At 44.8% G+C, this 20,955-nt stretch overlaps 1 protein-coding gene across 1 annotated transcript in view; it reads right to left on the reverse strand.

Moving 5' to 3' along the window:
- Nucleotides 1–389: 389 nt before the first annotated feature.
- LOC144602057 (astacin-like metalloendopeptidase) overlaps nt 390–20,955 on the reverse strand; it is a 67,743-nt gene continuing 47,177 nt past the window's right edge. Inside the window, exons 9-12 of the mRNA XM_078414739.1 lie at nt 15,528–15,646; nt 3,079–3,301; nt 2,849–2,976; nt 390–749 (exon numbers count right to left, since the gene is read on the reverse strand). Coding sequence (XP_078270865.1) covers nt 390–749; nt 2,849–2,976; nt 3,079–3,301; nt 15,528–15,646 — 830 coding nt within the window. The remainder of the gene's footprint in view (nt 750–2,848; nt 2,977–3,078; nt 3,302–15,527; nt 15,647–20,955) is intronic.

Raw genomic sequence — 20,955 nt, forward strand, 5'->3', positions numbered from 1 at the left:
ATGGCAATACTGATTTCAGTTTATGACCTTCTCCCTTTGACACGTCCCCCCCAACCTTCTCTGCAAGGTTGAGATGTTTTTTCTCTTTTCCAGTTCTGAGAGGCTGTTCAACCTGAAACTTTAAATGTTTCTCTTTCCACAGGTAATGCCTGATCTGCTGAATATTTCTACATTTTCTGCTTTTATTTCATTCTTAAACATTTGCAGAAATTTGTTTTCATGGCTTATCCAATACCCTTATCCTCCAAATTATTTTGAGTTTCTCTTGCCCTGTCATAGCTCACTTCTATGCTCTGTGTTCAATTGAAGCTGTATCACAATGGTGCAGTTCTTTGGTCAATGCTACTCAACAGTTGCAACGCCAAGGAAAATTATAGTTCTATATATGTTTATGTACGTGAAGACCACCTCCATTGAATAGAATAAACAAGATTGTGGGGAGAATGGAATTTTGTGAGTAAATTTATGGTACAAGATGGGGAAGATTTTTTTTGTTGCATTTTTTTACCTCGTCTTTCAAATGGACGAATGACACACTTATAATCAACTCTCAGTCCAGGCTGTATTTGTGCTCCAGGGTGCTTAAATTCTAGCAAGAGGGCAATGCCCTCAACAATAGGCACAGGTGTTGCTCCACAGAATTTTCCTTGACTCGTAGGAGGTGCTTGAGCAACATCATCAATTTTCATGTAGGCATTAGTACAATTGTCAGATCTTTGGAAGCTGTATGTTGTAATTTCAAAGACAACCTGTTGAAGAACAGCAATGGAAGTAGAATATTAATTTCAGTTAATTTCAAAGATTACTGTAAATACAAATTGTTTGGCAGCAAATTAGGGCTATATTTAATTAAGCAAGTATAGTTCTCCCTATGACTGGCAATCATCTTCATGATTTCTATTGGGCATGTTAACAAGATGAACAAGTACGTGTTTGAGGTCATCACCACCATTATTATTTGGCAGGATGTTAAGAGGCATGGAGAAAAGTACAATGTGGTCAGCTTGTCCAATTTAAGTAAAGGTAGAAGACCCTTTACCACATAAGGTGAGGCAATTCTGATCTTCATCTTGTCAAATGGTTTTTAATTGAATGGGATATAAAAGCAAACATCTAGGATGTTTTGGAATGTCTCAAAGAGTGATGGAATAATATTCATTGGAGTGGAGTTCTAACAGCACTCAAAACGTTTGTATCATCTGGTCACAAAGTGCTGGAGTGAGTCAGCAGGTCAGGCGGCCTCTCTGGAGACATAGATAGGTGACTTTTAGGGTCAAGAACCTTCTTCAGTGATTGTGGGGGGAGGGGTAGAAGAAAGTTGGAAAAGGGGAGAGGCAGGACAAAGCATGGCAGGTAATTGGCTTGACAGGCAGGTAGTTGGAACAAATGCCAGAGATAAGAACTAAAGATGTGCGGCAGGTTTGAACAGCTGCAGATTGTCAAGCCAGGGGCTGGGGGGTGGGGTTGTGGAGGGGCAAAATAAGTGGGAGTCCAGGTAGGGCAAAGGGGAGGGAAGGAAATTTGTGGGAGAGAAAGGGGGAAGGAGGTTTATTTTAGGGGGGGGGGTCATCTGGTCATGGATGTAAGGATAGGGCAATAAAATATTTTAGTTCCTGTCTGAGTGATTAGGCTCAAGTCATCAAATGCTCTGTCTTGCTATTTTATTTTTTAAGCCAACAGATAACAGCTCAGAATTTAAAATCCATTTTATCATAAAAGATTTAAAAAAAAGAAAGCATGGTTTGAAAACAGTGTATTAAAAAGGTATATAAAGATTCAGTATGTACTGAAATATTACACACACATACAATTATCAGGCAATGACTATCTTCAAAAAGAGACAATCTAACCGTCTACACCAAAATTTTAAAGGGATTATTATTGACTCTGAAAATCCTCTCCTGGAGTTCTGCACTATTAGAAATTGGACAAGCCACTTAGAAATCATGTTGCGTGCAGATCATAAATGGATATCCTTAACCCACTTCTTAACAATCCAAAGCCTTTCCACCATTTACCGAAGTGTGATAGAATAGTATTCATTGGAGTGCAGCACTAACAGTATTTAAAAAGCAATGGCAACCTCCAGGACAGAAAAGTCCACTTGACGGGTATCCATGCTCTACCTTAAACATGCTCTCTCTTCACCCTCAATGCACCATGGCTATAGTATATGCCATTTAAAAAAATTGCTACAGCTACTCAGCTGGGCTATTTCAAAAGATCCACTATCCCAGGAATCAATTTGTTGTCCCAAAGTCTGAACACAATACAGGATATTTCAAATGCACGGGTCTTCCGTGTACCTATTACATTAGCTCTCCTTACTAAAATCTCCTACCACTGTACTCTTCATTTGTACCAATAAAAGAATCTGTAATCACTTTTCAGGAAATAACACATCAGTGATCACATGCATGGATTGCCTGAATGCACTGATGGTAAATTAAAGTGATTTGTAGAAAGTCTATATCCTGCTTTTACCTCGTGCAGTACAGCATGCAGCATGTTTATCTATCCAGAGGTGCAGCTATCCAATTTAAATTTGGTGTGCCAAGTTGTTAGAGAATTTACCACATAATATGTCAGAACCAATTGGGTATCAATGGTATTATTTATCAGTAAGCTTTACAATAATAATATAATTTCAGTGATAATAAGTCTCTCTTTCAAACAGCAAAAATTCTAATTTCAGCATCAATTATTATTTTTTATTTTTTTTGCCCCTATAAATATCAAAGTTATCAGCACTAAATAAACCCAACCGATTTTCTGTACAACATTGTCAGTAACAGATATGTGCTCCTAACCACATTACATTGCTATGCTTCAATGTATTACTTTGTACCTTATGTCCTTTATGTGCTTGGACTAACCAAAAACAGTTTGATATTTCATTTGGATTTTTGGATGCTCTATGTTCAAATTTACCAATAATTTTGGTTGGTGAAGCAATCAACATTCTTCCACATTTAACTGCAAAATAAAGAAAATTAAACAATATGTTAAAAGCATGAGCTTTTCCATTTTATATAAATAATCAAGAGCTGCATACAAAATATTATAACAGGGTATTACCAAATTGATACTTAGCACTGAATCCTTTCGTGTGTTTAAAATGGCTTGAGATAAATACAATTAATAACTGATGATGGGAAGAGATGACTGCTGGAGCCATTTTGCCACAAACTGGTCCTTTAAGGATTCGTGATTGAACAGTGGAACCATCATAAATTTTTAGATTATCTCGATAGCAGCCTAAATATGTCTGGATATGAAAGAAATTAAATTCCAAGACGATCTGTAATTAGAAATAAAATTCCATATTAATTTTTAAACTCTGACCAGGAATTGTAACAAGAAATAATGATCAGTTATAATTACAATAAGGGTTCATACCACACAAATTTGGTGCAACATCCCTGAAAAGTGGAACTGTGAATTATTCTTTTGCCAAAATATTCTTACACATTTTGGAAGAAACATCGGAGAACTTTGTACTCTTTACATTCTGAAGCCAATTCTTATCAAAAAATCAGATGAGTTTGTCAAATCTACAGTTGAAATTTGTGACATTAAAATTCCAAAATATTCTCCACTTTGCCATATGTGGCCGAAACCAAATGGAATCTTGATACTTCCAAATGGTAGCTCAATATGACAATATAAATGACTTACAAGATATAGATTTGAGTAGTGAAGATGGAACAAAATTACAATACGATGAGATTTTATGTTCTAAAGTATCAAGAATTTTGATTTGATTATCTGCTTTAGGAGCAAGGAGGTCATACTGCAGCTGTACAAGGCCCTGGTGAGACCACACCTGGAATATTTTATGTAGTTTTGGTCTCCTAATTTGATGAAGAACATTCATGCTATAGAGGGAGTGCAGCGTAGGTTCACCAGGTTAATTCCAGGGATGGCGGGATCTGACATATGATGAAAGAATGGGTCAACTGGGCTTGTATTCACTGGAATTTAGAAGGATGAAAGGTGATCTTATAGAAACATATTAAATTCTTAAGGGATTGGACAGCTAGATGCAGGAATTTATTTTCTGATGTTGGGGGAGTCACAGTTTAAGAATAAGTGGTAGGCCATTTAGGACGGAGATGAAGAAAAACTTTTTCACCCAGAATTGTGAATCTGGAATTCTCTGCCACAGAAGGCAGTAGAGGCCAATTCACTGGATGTTTTCAAGAGAGAGTTAGATTTAGCTCTTAGGGCTACGGAATCAAGGGATATGGGTAAAAAGCAGGAACGGGGTACTGATTTTGGATGATCAGCCTTTAACACGTTGAATGGTGGTGCTGGCTCAAAGGGCCGAATGGCATACTCCTGCACCTACTTTCTATGTTTCTATATATTTGAAACTGAAATCAACACCAATTTCTGAGATTTAATGTTACAGTCAACGTACATTATTGTGAAATCAAAACTCAATTGGGGCCTTTTGATAACTTCATTATCTGCTGGATCAAATTTTAAATATAAATGCCAAGTATGAACATAATCACCAAATGATACAACACAAAAGGCCATTTGACATGTGACATTGTTATCCAATTAGTTTTACTTTCCAGCTCTTTTGCCATCAATTATTTTTCCCCAGGACTCTCATCAACTTTAACATTCTGTTTGTTAACATTAATCCCATTGAGTTGCCAACTGGTTCTAATTGACAATATGCCTCGAGGGTACACCTTAACAATGACATGGTTCACTCAATCTTGACAATTGGAAACACCTCAAATTCTTGTGTAAAGCCAAATTTTTCTCGAGGCTCATATTTCTAATCTTGTATACATAAGATTCATTTCTTGCAGTCCTACTCTTCATTAAATAACATTTAGGGGGAATTGCAAAGATGTTTTCAAGAGAGTTAGATTTAGCACTTAGGGCTAAAGGAATCAATGGATATGGGGGAAAAGCCGGAATGGGGTACTGATTTTGGATGTTCAGCCATGATCATATTGAATGGCAGTGCTGACTTGAAGGGCCGAATGGCCTACTCCTGCACCTATTTTCTAAGTTTCTATTAGCCAAGATGGTTACCAGGAAAGCTATAAAATGCTGGTTAAGAATATCCTTTGAATGTTCAGTGGGTTGGTGGAAACTGAGTGATAATATATTTTAACAAAGTTGGAGCCATAGCATAGCTATTACTACAAAATGTAACATCTATGCTGTGTTGTATATCTAATGTTTTGATTGATTGATACTTTATTATCACAAGTGACATCACAGTGAAATTCTTTGACTTGCTTACCATCCACAAAGTATGCAGAATTGCCATGTATAGGTCGCCAACAAAGTTACAAAGTAGTCCCCAATAGTCCCTTTGTTCTCTCAGCAGCACACACCCGCCCCCCCCCCCCCGGGTCCCTCTTTGTTCATGGCGGCCTCCCCGTGAACAAAGTTGATGAAATCATAAGGGGCATAGTTAAGGCGAACAGTCCTTTCCTGATGGTACGGGAGTTCAAAATTAGAGGGCATATTACATATTAGAGGGCATATTACATACCGTAAGTCAGACCTGGCATTGGAAGTACAACTAAGAGGAAACAAATGACAATATCTAAAGAAGGACTTAACTGACTCAAAGTAAAATGTTTTCTTAGTTTTACAAACACATCTGGTCAAAACATAAATGTGGCCTCTAATAATAATAATAAATCAAACGGGTAAAAATGATCTTTCAAGCATGTGAGAAGACTTGATTGATTGAATGAAAGGGATGTTTTGTTATGATCATGATACTAACCACAGGAAGGGATCTCTCCTCTGATTTGTCAGAAGACATGTTATTTATAGATTGGTTAAGTAAATGCTAGATATGAAATATAACCTCCAAATTGGATAATACAGGTCACATGCAAGTCAAGCCAAGTTGAGTTTATTGTCATATGCACGAGTACAGTGATGTATAATGAAAATACAGTGAGTATAATGAAAATCTTGCTTGTACCAAATCAAATCATAAATTATCCATGTAACACATGCGTAGAGCATATAATTACTATGACTTTTGGTTTTTAGGTTATTCTGGAATTCTGTATCCTGGTGACATTCTTGCATGAGCTTGAATACAGCAGTGAACAAAGGAATCTGATTCTCAACTGATTACCATGGGTGCAGAGAGTAACCCGCAATGTAACTTTTCTCAGGGAATGATCCTGGTGTAGACCCATTCCGTAATATCTATGCTTGCATGCATCATCACAGAGCAAGTTTGGGATGGAAAATATTTATATAAGCAACTAAATTTGAGGTGTTCCATAATCATCCCCAATTGATAGAATGGAAGGTTTTAGTAAGGTTTGATTGAGTGGATGGTGATGCTCCAAGCTGTTTCTTAGAGTTGTGCAATGAAGATCATTTATACAGTATGTCCAAATGGACAGAATTCTTCCTGTGATTCAGTGAACAGTTCCTTGGCCACAGATTTTAATAATAGTAATAACAATAATAATAATATATTCCTTTATTTGTCCCACACCGGGGAAATTTTCAGTGTTACAGCAGCAAAGCGGATAGCAAGAGATCATTCATTATAAATAAAGGTAAAGGCAAGGATAAATTGTCATCAATTTACTGTGTATTCCTTAACTGTTACTGTTCACTCGTCTGCTGGGAGCAGTGCTGGTTGTGCAGTCTCACAGCAGCGGGAAGGAAGGACCTCCTATATCTCTCCTTCACACACTTGGGGTGAAGGAGTCTGTCACTGAAGGAGTTACTCAGTGCAGTGACAGTGTCCTGCATGGGGTGGGAGTCGTTGTCCAGCAGCGATGTTAACTTTGCCATCATCCTCCTCTCTCCCATCGCCTGTACTGAGTCGAGGGGGCAACCCAGGACAGAGCTGGCCAGCTTGTCAAGTCCCTTCCCCTCCGCCGCTGAGATGTTGCTGCTCCAGCAGACCACTCCATAGAAAATGGCTGATGTAACCACCGTGTCGTAGGTCCTTAGGAGTGCCCCCTGTACTCCAAAGGACCTGAGTCTCCTCAGCAGATAAAGTCTGCCCTGGCCCTTTTTGTATAGCGCATTGGTGTTTTCGGTCCAGTCCAATTTATTGTTGAGGTAAACACCGAGGTATTTATAAGAGTCCACCCTCCCAATGTCCATTCCCTGGATGTTCACCGGTGTCGGGGGGACTTGTCTGCGCCTGCGGAAATCCACCACCATCTCCCTGGTTTTCCCTGCATTGATCCGGAGGCGGTTCCGCTGGCACCAGTCCACAAACTCCTTGATCAGTTCTCTGTACTCCCTGTCATCGTCGCCTGTGATGAGGCCGACGATGGCAGAGTCGTCAGAGAACTTCTGTAGATAGCAGTTTGCAGAGCTGTGCCTGAAGTCTGCAGTGTACAGGCTGAACAAGAATGGAGCTAACACTGTTCCTTGCGGAACTCCTGTGCTGCAGACCACCATGTCCGAGACATAGTCCTTTGTCCTCACATACTGTGTAGTCGGTTGGTGAGGTAGTCCAGAATCCAGGATGTGAGATGATGATCCACTCCTGTGCACTCCAGCTTGCCTCCCAGAATTTAATTGTGGCAGAATACAGGGAAACTCCTCTGAGGTTATCATTCTTGAAGATGATCTTGAAGATCTCCAGGAATATCCTTCTCTTCCTAAATGCGGCTGATGAGGGTGCAGATTTGTGAATGGGATTCGTCTTCACAAGTAATTTAGAATTCTGTCCAGAAAGTTGTGATTTGGCCTTCTCGACTTCTTATTTTTCAGAGCGGTGCAAGATTAGCTGGACTGGTCGCTTTGGGATGGAGTCACGTTAAGTCCCTGTCAATGGGATGGAGTCACGCCAAGTTATGCTCCTGTCAAGGGCTCAGTTATGGTTGTGAAATTTCTTCCAACAGGTGTCAGTTGCTTCTTTGTTGCAGATAAGTTCACCCACATTCCTGAATGGGATGGGGCCATAGATAAGTTTTACAGTGCTGAAAAACCTGCACATATCATGGCTGTCAGAATTTCCCTGGTTCTCATCTTTTATCCCATCAACCAAGGTTTCAAGGTTAAAGGTCAGTTTATTGTCACATGTACCAATTAAGGTACAGTGAAATTCAAATTACCATACAGCCATACTAAACAAAATGCAACAAGACACACAACTACATAATGTTAACATAAACATCCACCACAGCAGATTTCCCACGTTCCTCACTGTGATGGAAGGCAATAAAGCCCAAGTTTCTTCCTCTTTTATTCTCCTGCGGTGGGGGCAGTCGAACCATCCGCAGTCGGGGTGATTTAAGCTCTCGCAGCCGGCGCTCGAAGCCCCTGCGTCTGGCGGATGAGGCCCCTATGTTGGGGCGATCGAAGCTCCTGCATTGGGGCGGTCGAAGCTGCTGGGGCTTGGAGTTCCCAAAGTCAGTCTCTAACCAGAGACCACGAGCTCCGCGATGTTAAAGTCCATAGGCTCCCGCGGTTGGAGCCCCTGTCGATTCCCGACAGGGATTGCGAGCTCCGTTATGTTAAGTCCGCAGGCTCCCGCGGTGGAGCTCTCGAAGTCGGTCTCCAGCAAAGGACGCCAACGCCTCGATGTTAGGCCACAGTGCGGACGGAGATACGATACGGAAAAAAATTGCATCCCCGTCGAGGTAAGAGATTAGAAAAAGTTTCCCCCCCCCCCCCCCCCACATAAAACAAGCTAAAGAACACTAAAAATATACATTGAACACATACACACAAACAAACAGCAAAGAAGGAAGGGACAGACTGTTGGCGAGGCAGCCATTGCTGGCGCCACTCGGTAAACCAACACATTGAATCGATTAACCTTTGCGATTTCCACCACATATTCCTATCTCCTCTCAGCATTTACTTCATGATTTCATGATTTTCCACCCCATCTTATGTGAGTTCCTTAAACAACCATAGATGCACCTGTGTTCAATCTGCAGGAACAACATTGTTGCCTACTACTTTAGCTCTCCATCCCACTCCCATTCTGTCCTACCTGTATGTGGTCTTCTGTGCTATTACAATGAAGCCCGATCCAAATTTGAGGAACAACATCTTATCTTCTGTCTTAGCACATTGCAGCCTTCTTGACTCAATATAGAATTCTCCAACTTCAGATAATGCATTCCATTTCTGCCAGTCATCCATCTATGATGTTGGCTGTTTTTCACTCTCACCATATGTACATGCTGACTGCCGAGCATGTCCCAAAGCTCTGATATTAGTAACAAGGAAACATGCTCTAATTTCCCAATTAACCTCTTTGAACTGGTCACACCGTTTTGCAAGTATTCCCTTTGTTTCATTGATTCTTCATTGCAACTTAAAAATATTATTTTATTTCTCTTGTACAGTTCTGATGAAGGGTCTTGGGCCTGAAAAGTTAGCTAATTATTTTTCCACAGATGCAACCTGACCTGCTAAGTGTCTTCAGCGCAGTGGGTGTTGATTTTAAACCATTATAGCAGGTTGTAAGCATCTTTTGGAATAATATTCAACATGGTATAAAGAAGACTCTAAACAATTCACTAACATGTTGAGGTTAAATTTTAAGAAATGGGAGGCACACTCACTCTTTTGCACAGCATCCCTTCAACTCCATCCATCCACCCATCTCTAAAACTCTCGGATTGTTTGTGTGTATATGTTTATGTGTTTATGTGTGTACCATGCCCTTGACAGAGCCAAGACGGTACATGATATCGTGACAATTTTAGGCCCACCTTACTCACCATTGTCCTGGGATTCAAATGAATGTTTAATTTTTTTTTTAATCCACTTTTCAATCTTTCAAAAATCACTTTTCTTTGGCAGTCACCCGCGTATGACGTCACAATGGGAAGTCCGAGTCCGCGCCTGCCATTCGCCATCACCTGCGTATGACATCACAATGGGAACCCAATGCGTCCGCGCAGTTGTGGCCCGTTGATCTAGTTCACCGGACTACAACCCCCAGCGGACATTGCGGCACACACACATACACTGCGGCCGCTCTACTACTTCTCCTCCTCCTCCTCCCACTCCGACATCTTGTGTGCACCTCCCGCTGCCGCGCTGACCACTAGAAGTTGTAGGCGCTGCTCGGCCCCAGCGGTTGCCGCTCGGAGGGAGGGGTGCCACCCGCCTGAGTGACGGGAGTGGCAGCCAATGAGTGGGGGAAGGAGGGGTGATGAGAGCATCAGGGGAGGGGGGGGTAGGAGGGGGAATGGAGTGGGTGAGGTATGGAGTGGGTGAGGGGGGTGGGATGGAGTGGGTGAGGAGGAATGGAGTGAGGGGGGAGGGGATGGAGTGGGGGAATGGAGTGGGTGAGCAGGGGGGATTGGGGATGGAGTGGGTGACTTGGGGGGAGGGGATGGAGTGGGTGAGGAGAGAGGGGGGATGGAGTGGGTGAGTGGGGTTGGAGTGGGTGAGTGGGGTGGAGTGCCGAAGAGCCCCTAAGAGTGGAGGGGGGAGGGGATAAGGGGGGTTGAGGGGAGATGGTGGGTGAGGGGGATGGAGGGGGTGAAAAGGGGCTTTGAGGGGGATGGAAGGGGTGTGGGGGGGGAGGGGAAGGGGGGAATAGGGGAGGGTGCTACACCAATGCAGGGTCTAATGGATGGCCGTCAGATCCGCGCGTGCGTAGTTGGGGGAGGGTTGCCATTTTGTGTTCAGCTCCAGCGCTTGTGCAGTTAGGGGAGGGTTGCCATTTGTGTTCAGCCCCGACCTCCCACTCGACGCCCGATTGTTCCAGGTCCCACGTGGGGGAGCACCGGTGCTCCCCGCTCCGATTGGTCGCCGGTGCATCCTGATTTGCTCCTGGCGCTCACCCCCACGTGCGGTCCATTGATTGGCTACAACCTCCCGCTCGATGCCCGATTGGCCCCACGTGAAGGGAGCGCCAATTCTCCCCATTCTGATTGGTCACTGGCAAGTCCTGATTTGCTCCTGCCGCTCACCCCACGTGGGGTCAATAGACAATAGGTGCAGGAGGAGGCCATTCGGCCCTTCGAGCCAGCACCGCCATTCAGTGTGATCATGGCTGATCATTCTCAATCAGTACCCCGTTCCTGCCTTCTCCCCATACCCCCTGACTCCGCTATCTTTAAGAGCTCTATCTAGCTCTCTCTTGAATGCATTCAGAGAATTGGCCTCCACTGCCTTCTGAGGCAGAGAATTCCACAGATTCACAACTATCTGACTGAAAAAGTTTTTCCTCATCTCAGTTCTAAATGGCCTACCCCTTATTCTTAAACTGTGCCCCCTTGTTCTGGACTCCCCCAACATTGGGAACATGTTTCCTGCCTCTAACGTGTCCAACCCCTTAATAATCTTATACGTTTCGATAAGATCTCCTCTCATCCTTCTAAATTCCAGTGTATACAAGCCTAGTCGCTCCAGTCTTTCAACATATGACAGTCGCGCCATTCCGGGAATTAACCTAGTAAACCTACGCTGCACGCCCTCAATAGCAAGAATATCTTTCCTCAAATTTGGAGACCAAAACTGCACACAGTACTCCAGGTGCGGTCTCACAAGGGCCCTGTACAACTGCAGAAGGACCTCTTTGCTCCTATACTCAACTCCTCTTGTTATGAAGGCCAACATTCCATTGGAAAGGAGGACGGAGCAACATATTGATGCACAGAAGGCCAAATGCACGATGACAGCCAACTACAACTACCTGCCACCATGCCACTACGCTCAGTTCAGAAGCTTCACACACAGGATGATGCCCATTCCAGTAACATACCCACCAAAACATTTGCTCAAGTTCGTCTGTTTGTCAATGTAAACCTTGGCAGAAATGACATTCCCAAAAGGCATAAACATCTGGAGCAGATCCTGATCTCCGAACTCCTGAGGCAGGTGGTAAATAAACAGATTGCTTCCCTCTGGTCCTAAAAAATCCAACCTCCCGCTCGATTGGTCCGGGGCCCACATGGGGGGAGCAGTTTCCTCCTGCTCAAAGCAAGTACCGTCGCAGTCGAGCTGACGCTGCTGCAGAATGAATCTCTAAGAGAGGATTTTAACCATAAAAACCAAAAACATTCCAGATAAGATTTATTTATTTTTAAGAAAAAAAAGCAATTTATTTTAAAGAACAAAAGCGATTTTCCCATGTCACGATGGGAACCTAACGAGGAATGAGCCCAACAGGTCCACTTGGTTTAGTTAGTAATAAAAGTACACTTCAAGATTATTGTAGATGTCTGGAGAATGCCCTTTTAAGAACTGGAGGCTGCCAGTTAATTTTGGAGGCCGCTAATAATCGAAGTCTATGCATGAACAACTTCAAAATAATGGTGCATACTCTAACTATACTTGAATATACTGATGTTTAAGGACTCAGCAACAGACTTGAAGAAATATGCTACGGTTGTAACTAACTTCATAAGGAAATGCTTGGAGGAGTGTGTTCTCACCAAAACCATCCTAGTGTTTTCTAACCAGAAGCCTTGGATGAACCAAGAGGTTCGCAATGCACTGAGGATCAAAACTTGGACATTCATGTCTGGCAAGTCATAAAAAAGGCAAAGAGAACTTTCATTTAAAACTGGAGGGTGAAATGGACAGTTGGTGGCTCTGGCAGGGCTTGTACTCCATCACTTCCTACAAGGCAAAACAAAGTGGCAGCTCAAGCAACAGCGAGACATTACCCCCAGGTGAGCTATGTGTTCTACACTCGCCTCAAATGGGAGAACACCAATGTGCCTTTTCAGGCTTGCACAGTTCCCGTTGGCATTGTAATCTCAGTCACCAAGCCCGACACAAGAAAATCTTTTATGAGAGCACTTGACCCTCTGAAAGTGTCCGGATTTGATGGCGAACCGGGCTTAAAGCGTGCATGGATCAACTGGCTGGAGTATTTGTGAGCATCTTCAAATTTTTGTTAATGAGGTTCAAGAATCCCACCTGCTTTAAAAGAGCATTAATAATAATACTGATTCGCAAGATGAGGAACATGACATGGCATAATGACTGCCAACTGGTGGCACTAATGTCCGTGATGAAGTACTTTGAGTGGTTGCTAATGGCACATATCAACTCCTACCTTAGCAAGGTCCTGGACCCACTATAATTTGCCTACCGACACACCATATCAACAGGGAATGAGATGTCGCTGGTTCTCCACTCTGCCATGGACTACTTGGACAATAAGAATCCTGTCCGTCAGGCTGTTGTTCATCAACTACAGAGCGTTCAACATCATCATTCCCTCCACACTTGTTATCAAATTCAGGAAACTTGGACTTTACTCATCCCCATGAAACTGGATTATTAACTTCCTCATTGGCAGACCACAATCAGCACATATTGGTAACACTTCCTCCTTGAGAATCACCAACACAGGTGCACCTCAGTCCACTGCTCTACTCACTCTTTACCCACAAAAGCATAGCTAAACAAGTTCCAACACCATCCTTAAATTTGTCAACAACATCACGAATGTTGGACAAATAACAGTTAATGATGAGTCAGGGTAGAGGAGGGAATTAGGAAATCTGATTTAATGGTGCCAGAACACCAACCTTGCTCTCAACGTTAACACGATCAAGGAGTTGATTGTTGATCTTAGAAAGGGAAAACAAAGAATCAACAAGCCTGTCTTCATTGACAGGTTGGCAGTGTAGACAAGTTTTTGGGTGTATGCATCTCTGTTGATGTGTTCTGGGCCCAGCATATTAATGCAAACATAAAGAAAACCCATCAATGCCTCCACTTCCTAAGAAAATTCAGGAGATTTGGTATGTCAACAAATACTCTCTTGAACTTCTACTTGTGTAAGGTAAGAGAGCTTATCAACTGGTTGCATCATAGAGCAACTCGAATGAAGGAGATTACAAAAGTGGTGGACCCCATCTGGTCCATCGCAGATACTGACTACACAACAATCGAACAAATCTCTTGGTGGAGCTGCCTCAAAAAGGCAGTCAGCATCATCAAAGTCTCACACTACCGTGGTCATGCTTTCATTGCACTCAGGAAAGTGGTACAGGAGTCTGAAAAATGTAACCACCAGATTCAAGAATAACTTCTTCCTAACAACTATCAAGCTCTTGAGCACCACACAATACTAACCTCAACTATGAACTATCTCTGGTTGCACTGATGCCTTAAGACTTTTTGCACTAGTATTGGGGTCAGTAATGATCGTTCACCTTATTGTGGTGAAGAGGCTTGCGTGCCCCCATGATTCAGAGAGCGATGCCGTCGGAAGCACTAGCTTCTGGTAGGGCCACCCATGGCGGTAAGGTCAAGGATGAGGGTCGAGACTCAGAACGATCCAACGTTCAAGACCTCAACGGCGGACCAGGGGGACGAAGTTATCTTGAACTCAATGGCTGTGAAGGCGGATGAAGGCTGCAACAGATCTATCAGCTCCAATCATCTTGCCATTGGAATTAGTTGATTGATTTGTGAAGGGCAGTGTGCTTCTTGGAATGCAACATCAAGTACACGTTAAACAAACACACGCACAGGCGTCTTCGTTCTGACATCGGAATGTAGACCATCAACCTCAACCTCGAGGGATAGCCAAGACGACGAATGTATTGAATTTTTGTTCATTATACATTGTCTATGTGTATTGTATTTGCAGGCCTGTTATTCTGCTGCTGTTGCAGGCCTGTTATGCTGTCGTCAGTACATATGGCAATTAAACACTTGACTCCTGAGTCTCGGCTACACTGGTGTGAGTAGGAACAATGAACTGTGCATGGCATGTTGTAAAACATTGACAAACATTCAATATACTTAAAAACCTAAAACAAAAGTTAATTGTTAAAATAGCTCAGGTCACGATAAAAACACATTAAATGATTTGCAAAGTATGAATAAATATATGCATGTTTTGAATGTTTTCACAACTCGATATTCGCAGTTCATCAGAGATTATAAAAAAAAGTGCTTTACACATTTTTAGATCACCTAAGGATCTTAGCAGCTTTTTATCCATTCAAACTAAAAGGAAAAGATTTGATATGTTTCCTGCTGTCCAGTGCCTGATATTCCATCAAATTCAGTTGGTAGATTTTGTGCATTGCTTAAGTTCTGGCTCCCACATTGTTTCATTAGATCAGCAGTTGGCTATCCAACAGTGAACTGCTGTCAGCAACTTCAGGATTTTCTCATTCACATGTGCAGCAGAAAACCCACAATTGTTGACAGGTGAGATAATATCAGGCCTTTTGCCATTTTTTTTCCCCTGTAAATTCCTGGCCGTTATATCTTAATATTCTCTGTGCCATTTAATTAAATATGTAATGATCTGAATTTAGAAACTGGTTTAGTAAGTAACAAACTTGTTGATCATGCTAAAAATAATACAGAAAATAAAGACTGTAAAAGACTGGACAAGCTGACAAGATGGGCTGCTAGATCACAAAAATAATTTAAAAAGGCAATTGATTTTTCGCTGTGATCTAAGTAATAATTCATGGATAAAAAAATGAAAACCTATTCCATGGGAGTACAATTTATTTTAGTGTCTCTATTTTAGTGTCTCTATTCAGCGTAAGACTATTTCATTTAAAAAAAATGTTTATGTATTTTAGGCTGCGCTCACGCACCTTATGTTGCCAAGGTGCCCGGATTATCCACTTGCATTGAGAGTAATCAGGATATAAATCTGGATAATTTGGAGAGATGAAACGTCCATAATTTTCAGTCAGTAAATATCCACATACTTCTGAAAAATGAAATCAAAATATATTAAAGTAATGTTACAAACATAAAACAACAATGTTATTTATGTATGGCAGAAGACATTCTATGTATACCATTGATTACATTTATACATTGTAAAAAAAATCAGGAGCCAATTTATATACAATGGCACTTTATTTGTCACATTTACCGATGTACAGTGAAAATCATTTTTGTATACAGTTCAGTTCAGTACAAGTATCACTTGTCAATGGTTCTGTTTCTGGATGATGTTAAACAAATAGTTAAGAGAACACTAGAAAATATTAAAAAGAATATTAAATTGGTTCAGCCTAAGGTGTGCAGCATTTTTTCCAAAGCTCATTTTCATACATATCAGCAGTGAGGTTATGGAGGGGAGGCAAACTTGTAGTTGGCAAACTATGCAGCCTGCATCCCTAAAAGGTGATGTCGACACAAGGAATTGCAGATGCTGGTTTCCAAAAAAAGACGCCAAGTGCTGGAGTCTGAAGATTACCAACCCGAAATGTCACCTATCCATCCACAATATCAAGTCATGCCTGACTTGTTGAGTTACTCCAGCACGTTGTCTTTCTCTAAAAAGGGGAATTGTATTGACACTAAATAACTTATGGGAGTCATTTAAACATTTTATTTCAAGTGTGATATCATGAGGAATAGTTAATTATTGAAAAATATGTATACCACAAACATTACAATGGCAGTATTGGTAGAAGTGATGGAAGGGAAATGTCTTATATCCATTAGGGGTCAGGAAGAGAAAGGGGTATAGCATACTAACTTGTGTAATTTGTGTGTTTGCCAGGTTTGGGAGGCATATTGTTGTCTTAACAGAGTTTACCAGCTGGGTCAAAGAAGCATAGAATAAAGATGGCTGCAGGATGATTAACAGAGGGCATGGCTCAGGCTCTCTGTATGTTACAATAACTAAAGCTTTTGTTTAGGCAGAGCAACCTGTAGCCTTACACTGCATCTAAAATCCAGGCACTGGAGATGATAATATAACCCTGATTGCTTTTGTTAGCAATCATCTCAGATATAAGCTTAATAAAATCTCAAATCAGAGCCTTCCATCTGAGAAATGAGAAAGTGGAATAAGTGAATGTCATTTCTGGAGGCTAGATCTTATATGTAGGCATAATATTTAGCCACAGAAAGAACAGACAAAATACCAAAGCCATAATCGATGCATAAAACATCATTGTGCAAAGCTCACAAATTCCATGGGGCATATCCATCCATTGAATTACTATCTAACTCTGATATCCCTTGGATTATCCTTGACCGGACTTTGCTGGTTATACGTTGTGCTAAACGTTATTCTCTTATCATGTATCTATACACTGTAATGGATTGATTGTAATCATGTATTGTCTTTCTGCTGACTGGTTAGAATGCAGCAAAAAGCTTTTCACTGTACCTCGGTACACGTGACAATAAACTAAACTGAATTCTATACCTTCATACTCAGTTTCTCAAGTTACATAGACAATACTTCAAATGATACATGCAAAACACAGAAGGAAAGCACTGTTTATCAGCACAGCTTTGAAACCCAGCAAAGTGCAAGGATGTAGCTGTACTGAAATAGCTATAGGTGCATCAAATTCTGGAGAGTAAGTCCTCAGCATCAGTCCTCAGCTGGAATTGTCTTGTGGTCTTTTCTATATCTTATTTGTTGTGGACGTCAGTAGGAAGCTGAAGGGGGCAATTTGCTGACACAAGTGCCTGAAATTGATTGCACATATTTTACCCTTTGCATGCTGAACACAGGAAACCAGAGGATTGGGAAACTTTCAAAGGACAACAGAAGGTACCAAACGACAATATGGGCTGAAAAGATGAAGTATGAGGGGAAACTGGCCAAGAATATAAAGAAGGGCAGTAAAAGCTTCTTTAGATATGTTAAGAGAAAAAGAGTAGCAAAGTCAAATGTGGGTCCCTTAAAGGCAGACACGGGTGAAATTATTATGGGTAACAAGGAAACGGCAGAAGAGTTGAACAGGTACTTCAGATCTGTCTTCACTAAGGAAGACACAAACAGTCTCCCAGATGTACTAGAGGACAGAGGATCGAGGGGGAGAGAGGAACTGAAAGAAATTTGCATTATGCAAGAAATAGTATTGGGTAGACTAATGGGACTGAAGGTTGATAAATTCCCAGGGCCTGATGGTCTGCATCACAGGGTACTCAGGGAGGTGGCTCTAGAAATAGTGGTGTAGTGGGCGCGGTCGCCACAGAAATCAGGCCAGACGCCAGGTAAGTAGTAACTATACTTTATTCTGCAACGAACACTCACACCGCACTAAAAACTCGTGAGTCGAAACACCCAAAGCCCTTTATAGCCCCAGACCACCTGACCCAAGGGAAATGACCCAGGAAGTGACCTAATCCCCCCCGTCCACTCAGTGCCGAGTGGAATGACCAAGGGAGTGGCCACAGGACACCCCCCCAAGAACCAAAGGCACGAAACGGACAGGGGGACGGACTAAACGGCCAGCCCGCGTGCGCGGCACGGCGGGCGCAGGAACCGGAACCACCCCGCTAGGGGAAGGCACCCGCGGGAACTCCGGGGGTAAGGGCCGGGACGCTGGACGACCCCAAGGGCGAGGCCGCGCCAGTAGAACCGGCTGGCTAACGTCTACGTGCGCCGGCTTCAGCCGCGAAAGAGACCGTCTCAGGACGACCCCCCATGTCCAACACGAAGGTGGCAGAGCCCCGCTCAAGCACCTTGAACGGTCCCTCATAAGGCCGCTGAAGGGGTGTCCGGTGGGCATCCCAGCGCAGGAAAACAAAAGGGCAGTCCTGCAGGACGGAAGGGACATGTGACCGCACCGAACCGTGGCGAGACGTCGGCACCGGCGCCAGCGAGCGCACCGTCTCCCGAAGGCGTTGCAGAGCGGCCGAGGGCTGTTCTGCCTGACCCTGGGCGGAGGGAACGAACTCCCCGGGCACTGTCAACGGAGCCCCGTACACCAATTCCGCCGAGGAGGTGGCCCAGTCCTCCTTGGGGGCGGTGCGGACGCCCAGTAAAACCCACGGCAACGCGTCGACCCAGTCTGGGCCAATGAGCCGGGCCTTCAGAGCGGTCTTGAGCTGGCGGGTGAAACGCTCCACCAGGCCGTTCGCATGCGGATGGTACGCCGTGGTGCGGTGCAGGTTAACCCCCAGCAGTTGGGCCATGGACGACCACAGCTCGGAGGTGAATTGCGGCCCTCTGTCGGACGTAATGTCAAGCGGAACCCCAAACCTGGCAATCCAGTGAGCCGCCAAGGCACGGGCACAAGTAGAGGCACACGTATCCGGCAGTGGAACTGCCTCCGGCCACAGCGTGAAACGGTCCACCATAGTCAGGAGGTAGGTGAAACCCCGAGAAGGCGGCAGCGGCCCCACGATGTCCACTTGTATGTGGTCAAAACGGTGGTGAGGGACGGGGAACTCCTGGAGCGGCGCACGCACATGCCGCTGTACCTTTGCAGTTTGGCACAGGATGCAGGTGCGCGCCCAATGTCCAACCTGCTTACGTAACCCGTGCCAAACGAAACGGGAAGCCACGAGGGTCGTCGTCGCCCGAATGGAAGGGTGGGCCAGCCCGTGGAGCACCTCGAACACCCGGCGCCGCCAGGCAATAGGAACGATTGGGCGCGGCTGCCCGGTGGAAACATCGCAAAGCAGCGATGCGCCCCCAGTGCCACAGGGAACGTCCTCCAACCTCAGGCCCGAAACGGCGGTACGGTAGGCGGACATCTCATCATCTGTCAACTGGGCCGCCGCCAGGGCTGAGTAGTCGATGCCATTGGCCACTTGCAGGACGGCGTGGACCGAGGGTCGAGACAAGGCGTCGGCCACCCGGTTGTCTTTACCCCCGATGAAATGGATGGAGGTAGTGTATTCAGAGATGAAAGCCAACTGCCGCTGCTGGCGAGCTGACCACGGGTCGGACACCTTGGCGAACGCAAAGGTGAGGGGCTTGTGGTCCGTGTACGCAGTGAAGGTAAGCCCCTCGAGGAAATAGCGGAAGTGGCGGACTGCTAGGTAAAGGGCAAGGAGCTCGCGGTCAAAGGCACTGTAGTTCCGCTGTGCGCCGCTGAGGTGCTTACTGAAGAAAGTGAGAGGCTTCCAACACCCATCCATGTGCTGTTCGAGCACCGCCCCAACCGCCACTTCCGAAGCGTCGACTGTCAGGCTGGGTGGTGCATCCGCCCGTGGGTGCACCAGCATCGTGGCCACAGCCAGGGCTTCCTTGGCGTGTTGGAACGCCGCCACCGTATCGTCGGTCCATTCAACCTCCCTGCGCTTGCCCGCCATGAGGTGGAACAGTGGGCGCATGATCCGGGCTGCAGACGGCACAAATCGGTGGTAAAAGGCCACCATCCCAATGAACTCCTGGAGGCCCCGGACGGTGGTCGGGCGTGGAAACTGGCGCACCGCGTCCACCTTGTTCGGGAGCAGCAGCGCCCCGTGCGGTGGCCCAGGAAATCAATGATGACACCCCGAAACGGCATTTGGCTATGTTGATGGCCAGCCCATGATCGCTAAGGCGCTGGCATAGCTGGCGGAGATGGGCAGCATACTCCTGTCTCGAGCGGCTCGCCACCAAAATGTCATCAAGGTACACGAACGCGAATTCCAGGCCACGGCACACAGTCCATAAGTCGCTGAAAGGCTTGCGCAGCGTTGTTGAGTCCAAACGGCATACGGAGAAATTCGAAAAAGCCAAATTGCGTCACGATGGCCGTCTTGGGGACGTCGTCGGGGTGGACGGGAATCTGATTATAGCCACGCACCAGATCGACCTTAGAAAACACTGTGGCCCCAGCCAGGTGTGCATTAAAGTCCTGAATGTGAGGGACCGGATACCTGTCGGCGATGGTGGCATCGTTAAGCCGACGGTAGTCCCCGCAAGGACGCCAACCACCGTCTGCCTTGGGGACCATATGGAGCGGGGACGCCCACGGGCTGTCTGAGCGGCGCACGATACCCAGCGACTCCATAAGGCGGAACTCCTCCCGAGCGAGACGGAGCTTGTCCGGTGGAAGACGCCGTGCCCGGGCGTACAAGGGCGGGCCAGTAGTGGGAATTTGGTGCACCACCCCATGCTTCGGGGCGGCGGAGTGGAATCGGGGGTCCAGGATATCGGGGAACTCGGTCAGAACTCGCGAGAACGTAGCGTCCACGGACGACAGGGGCCCATCAGGGCGCACGACTGGGTTGCCCAAGCGGAGGAAAACAGGCTGCAAGGTGACGGAGTGCACCAAACGCTGCCGCTTAACGTCCACGAGCAGGGAATGTGCCCGTAGGAAGTCCGCA

Source organism: Rhinoraja longicauda, chromosome 18 (genome assembly GCF_053455715.1).
Source record: "Rhinoraja longicauda isolate Sanriku21f chromosome 18, sRhiLon1.1, whole genome shotgun sequence".
Taxonomy (NCBI): Eukaryota; Metazoa; Chordata; class Chondrichthyes; order Rajiformes; family Arhynchobatidae; genus Rhinoraja; species Rhinoraja longicauda.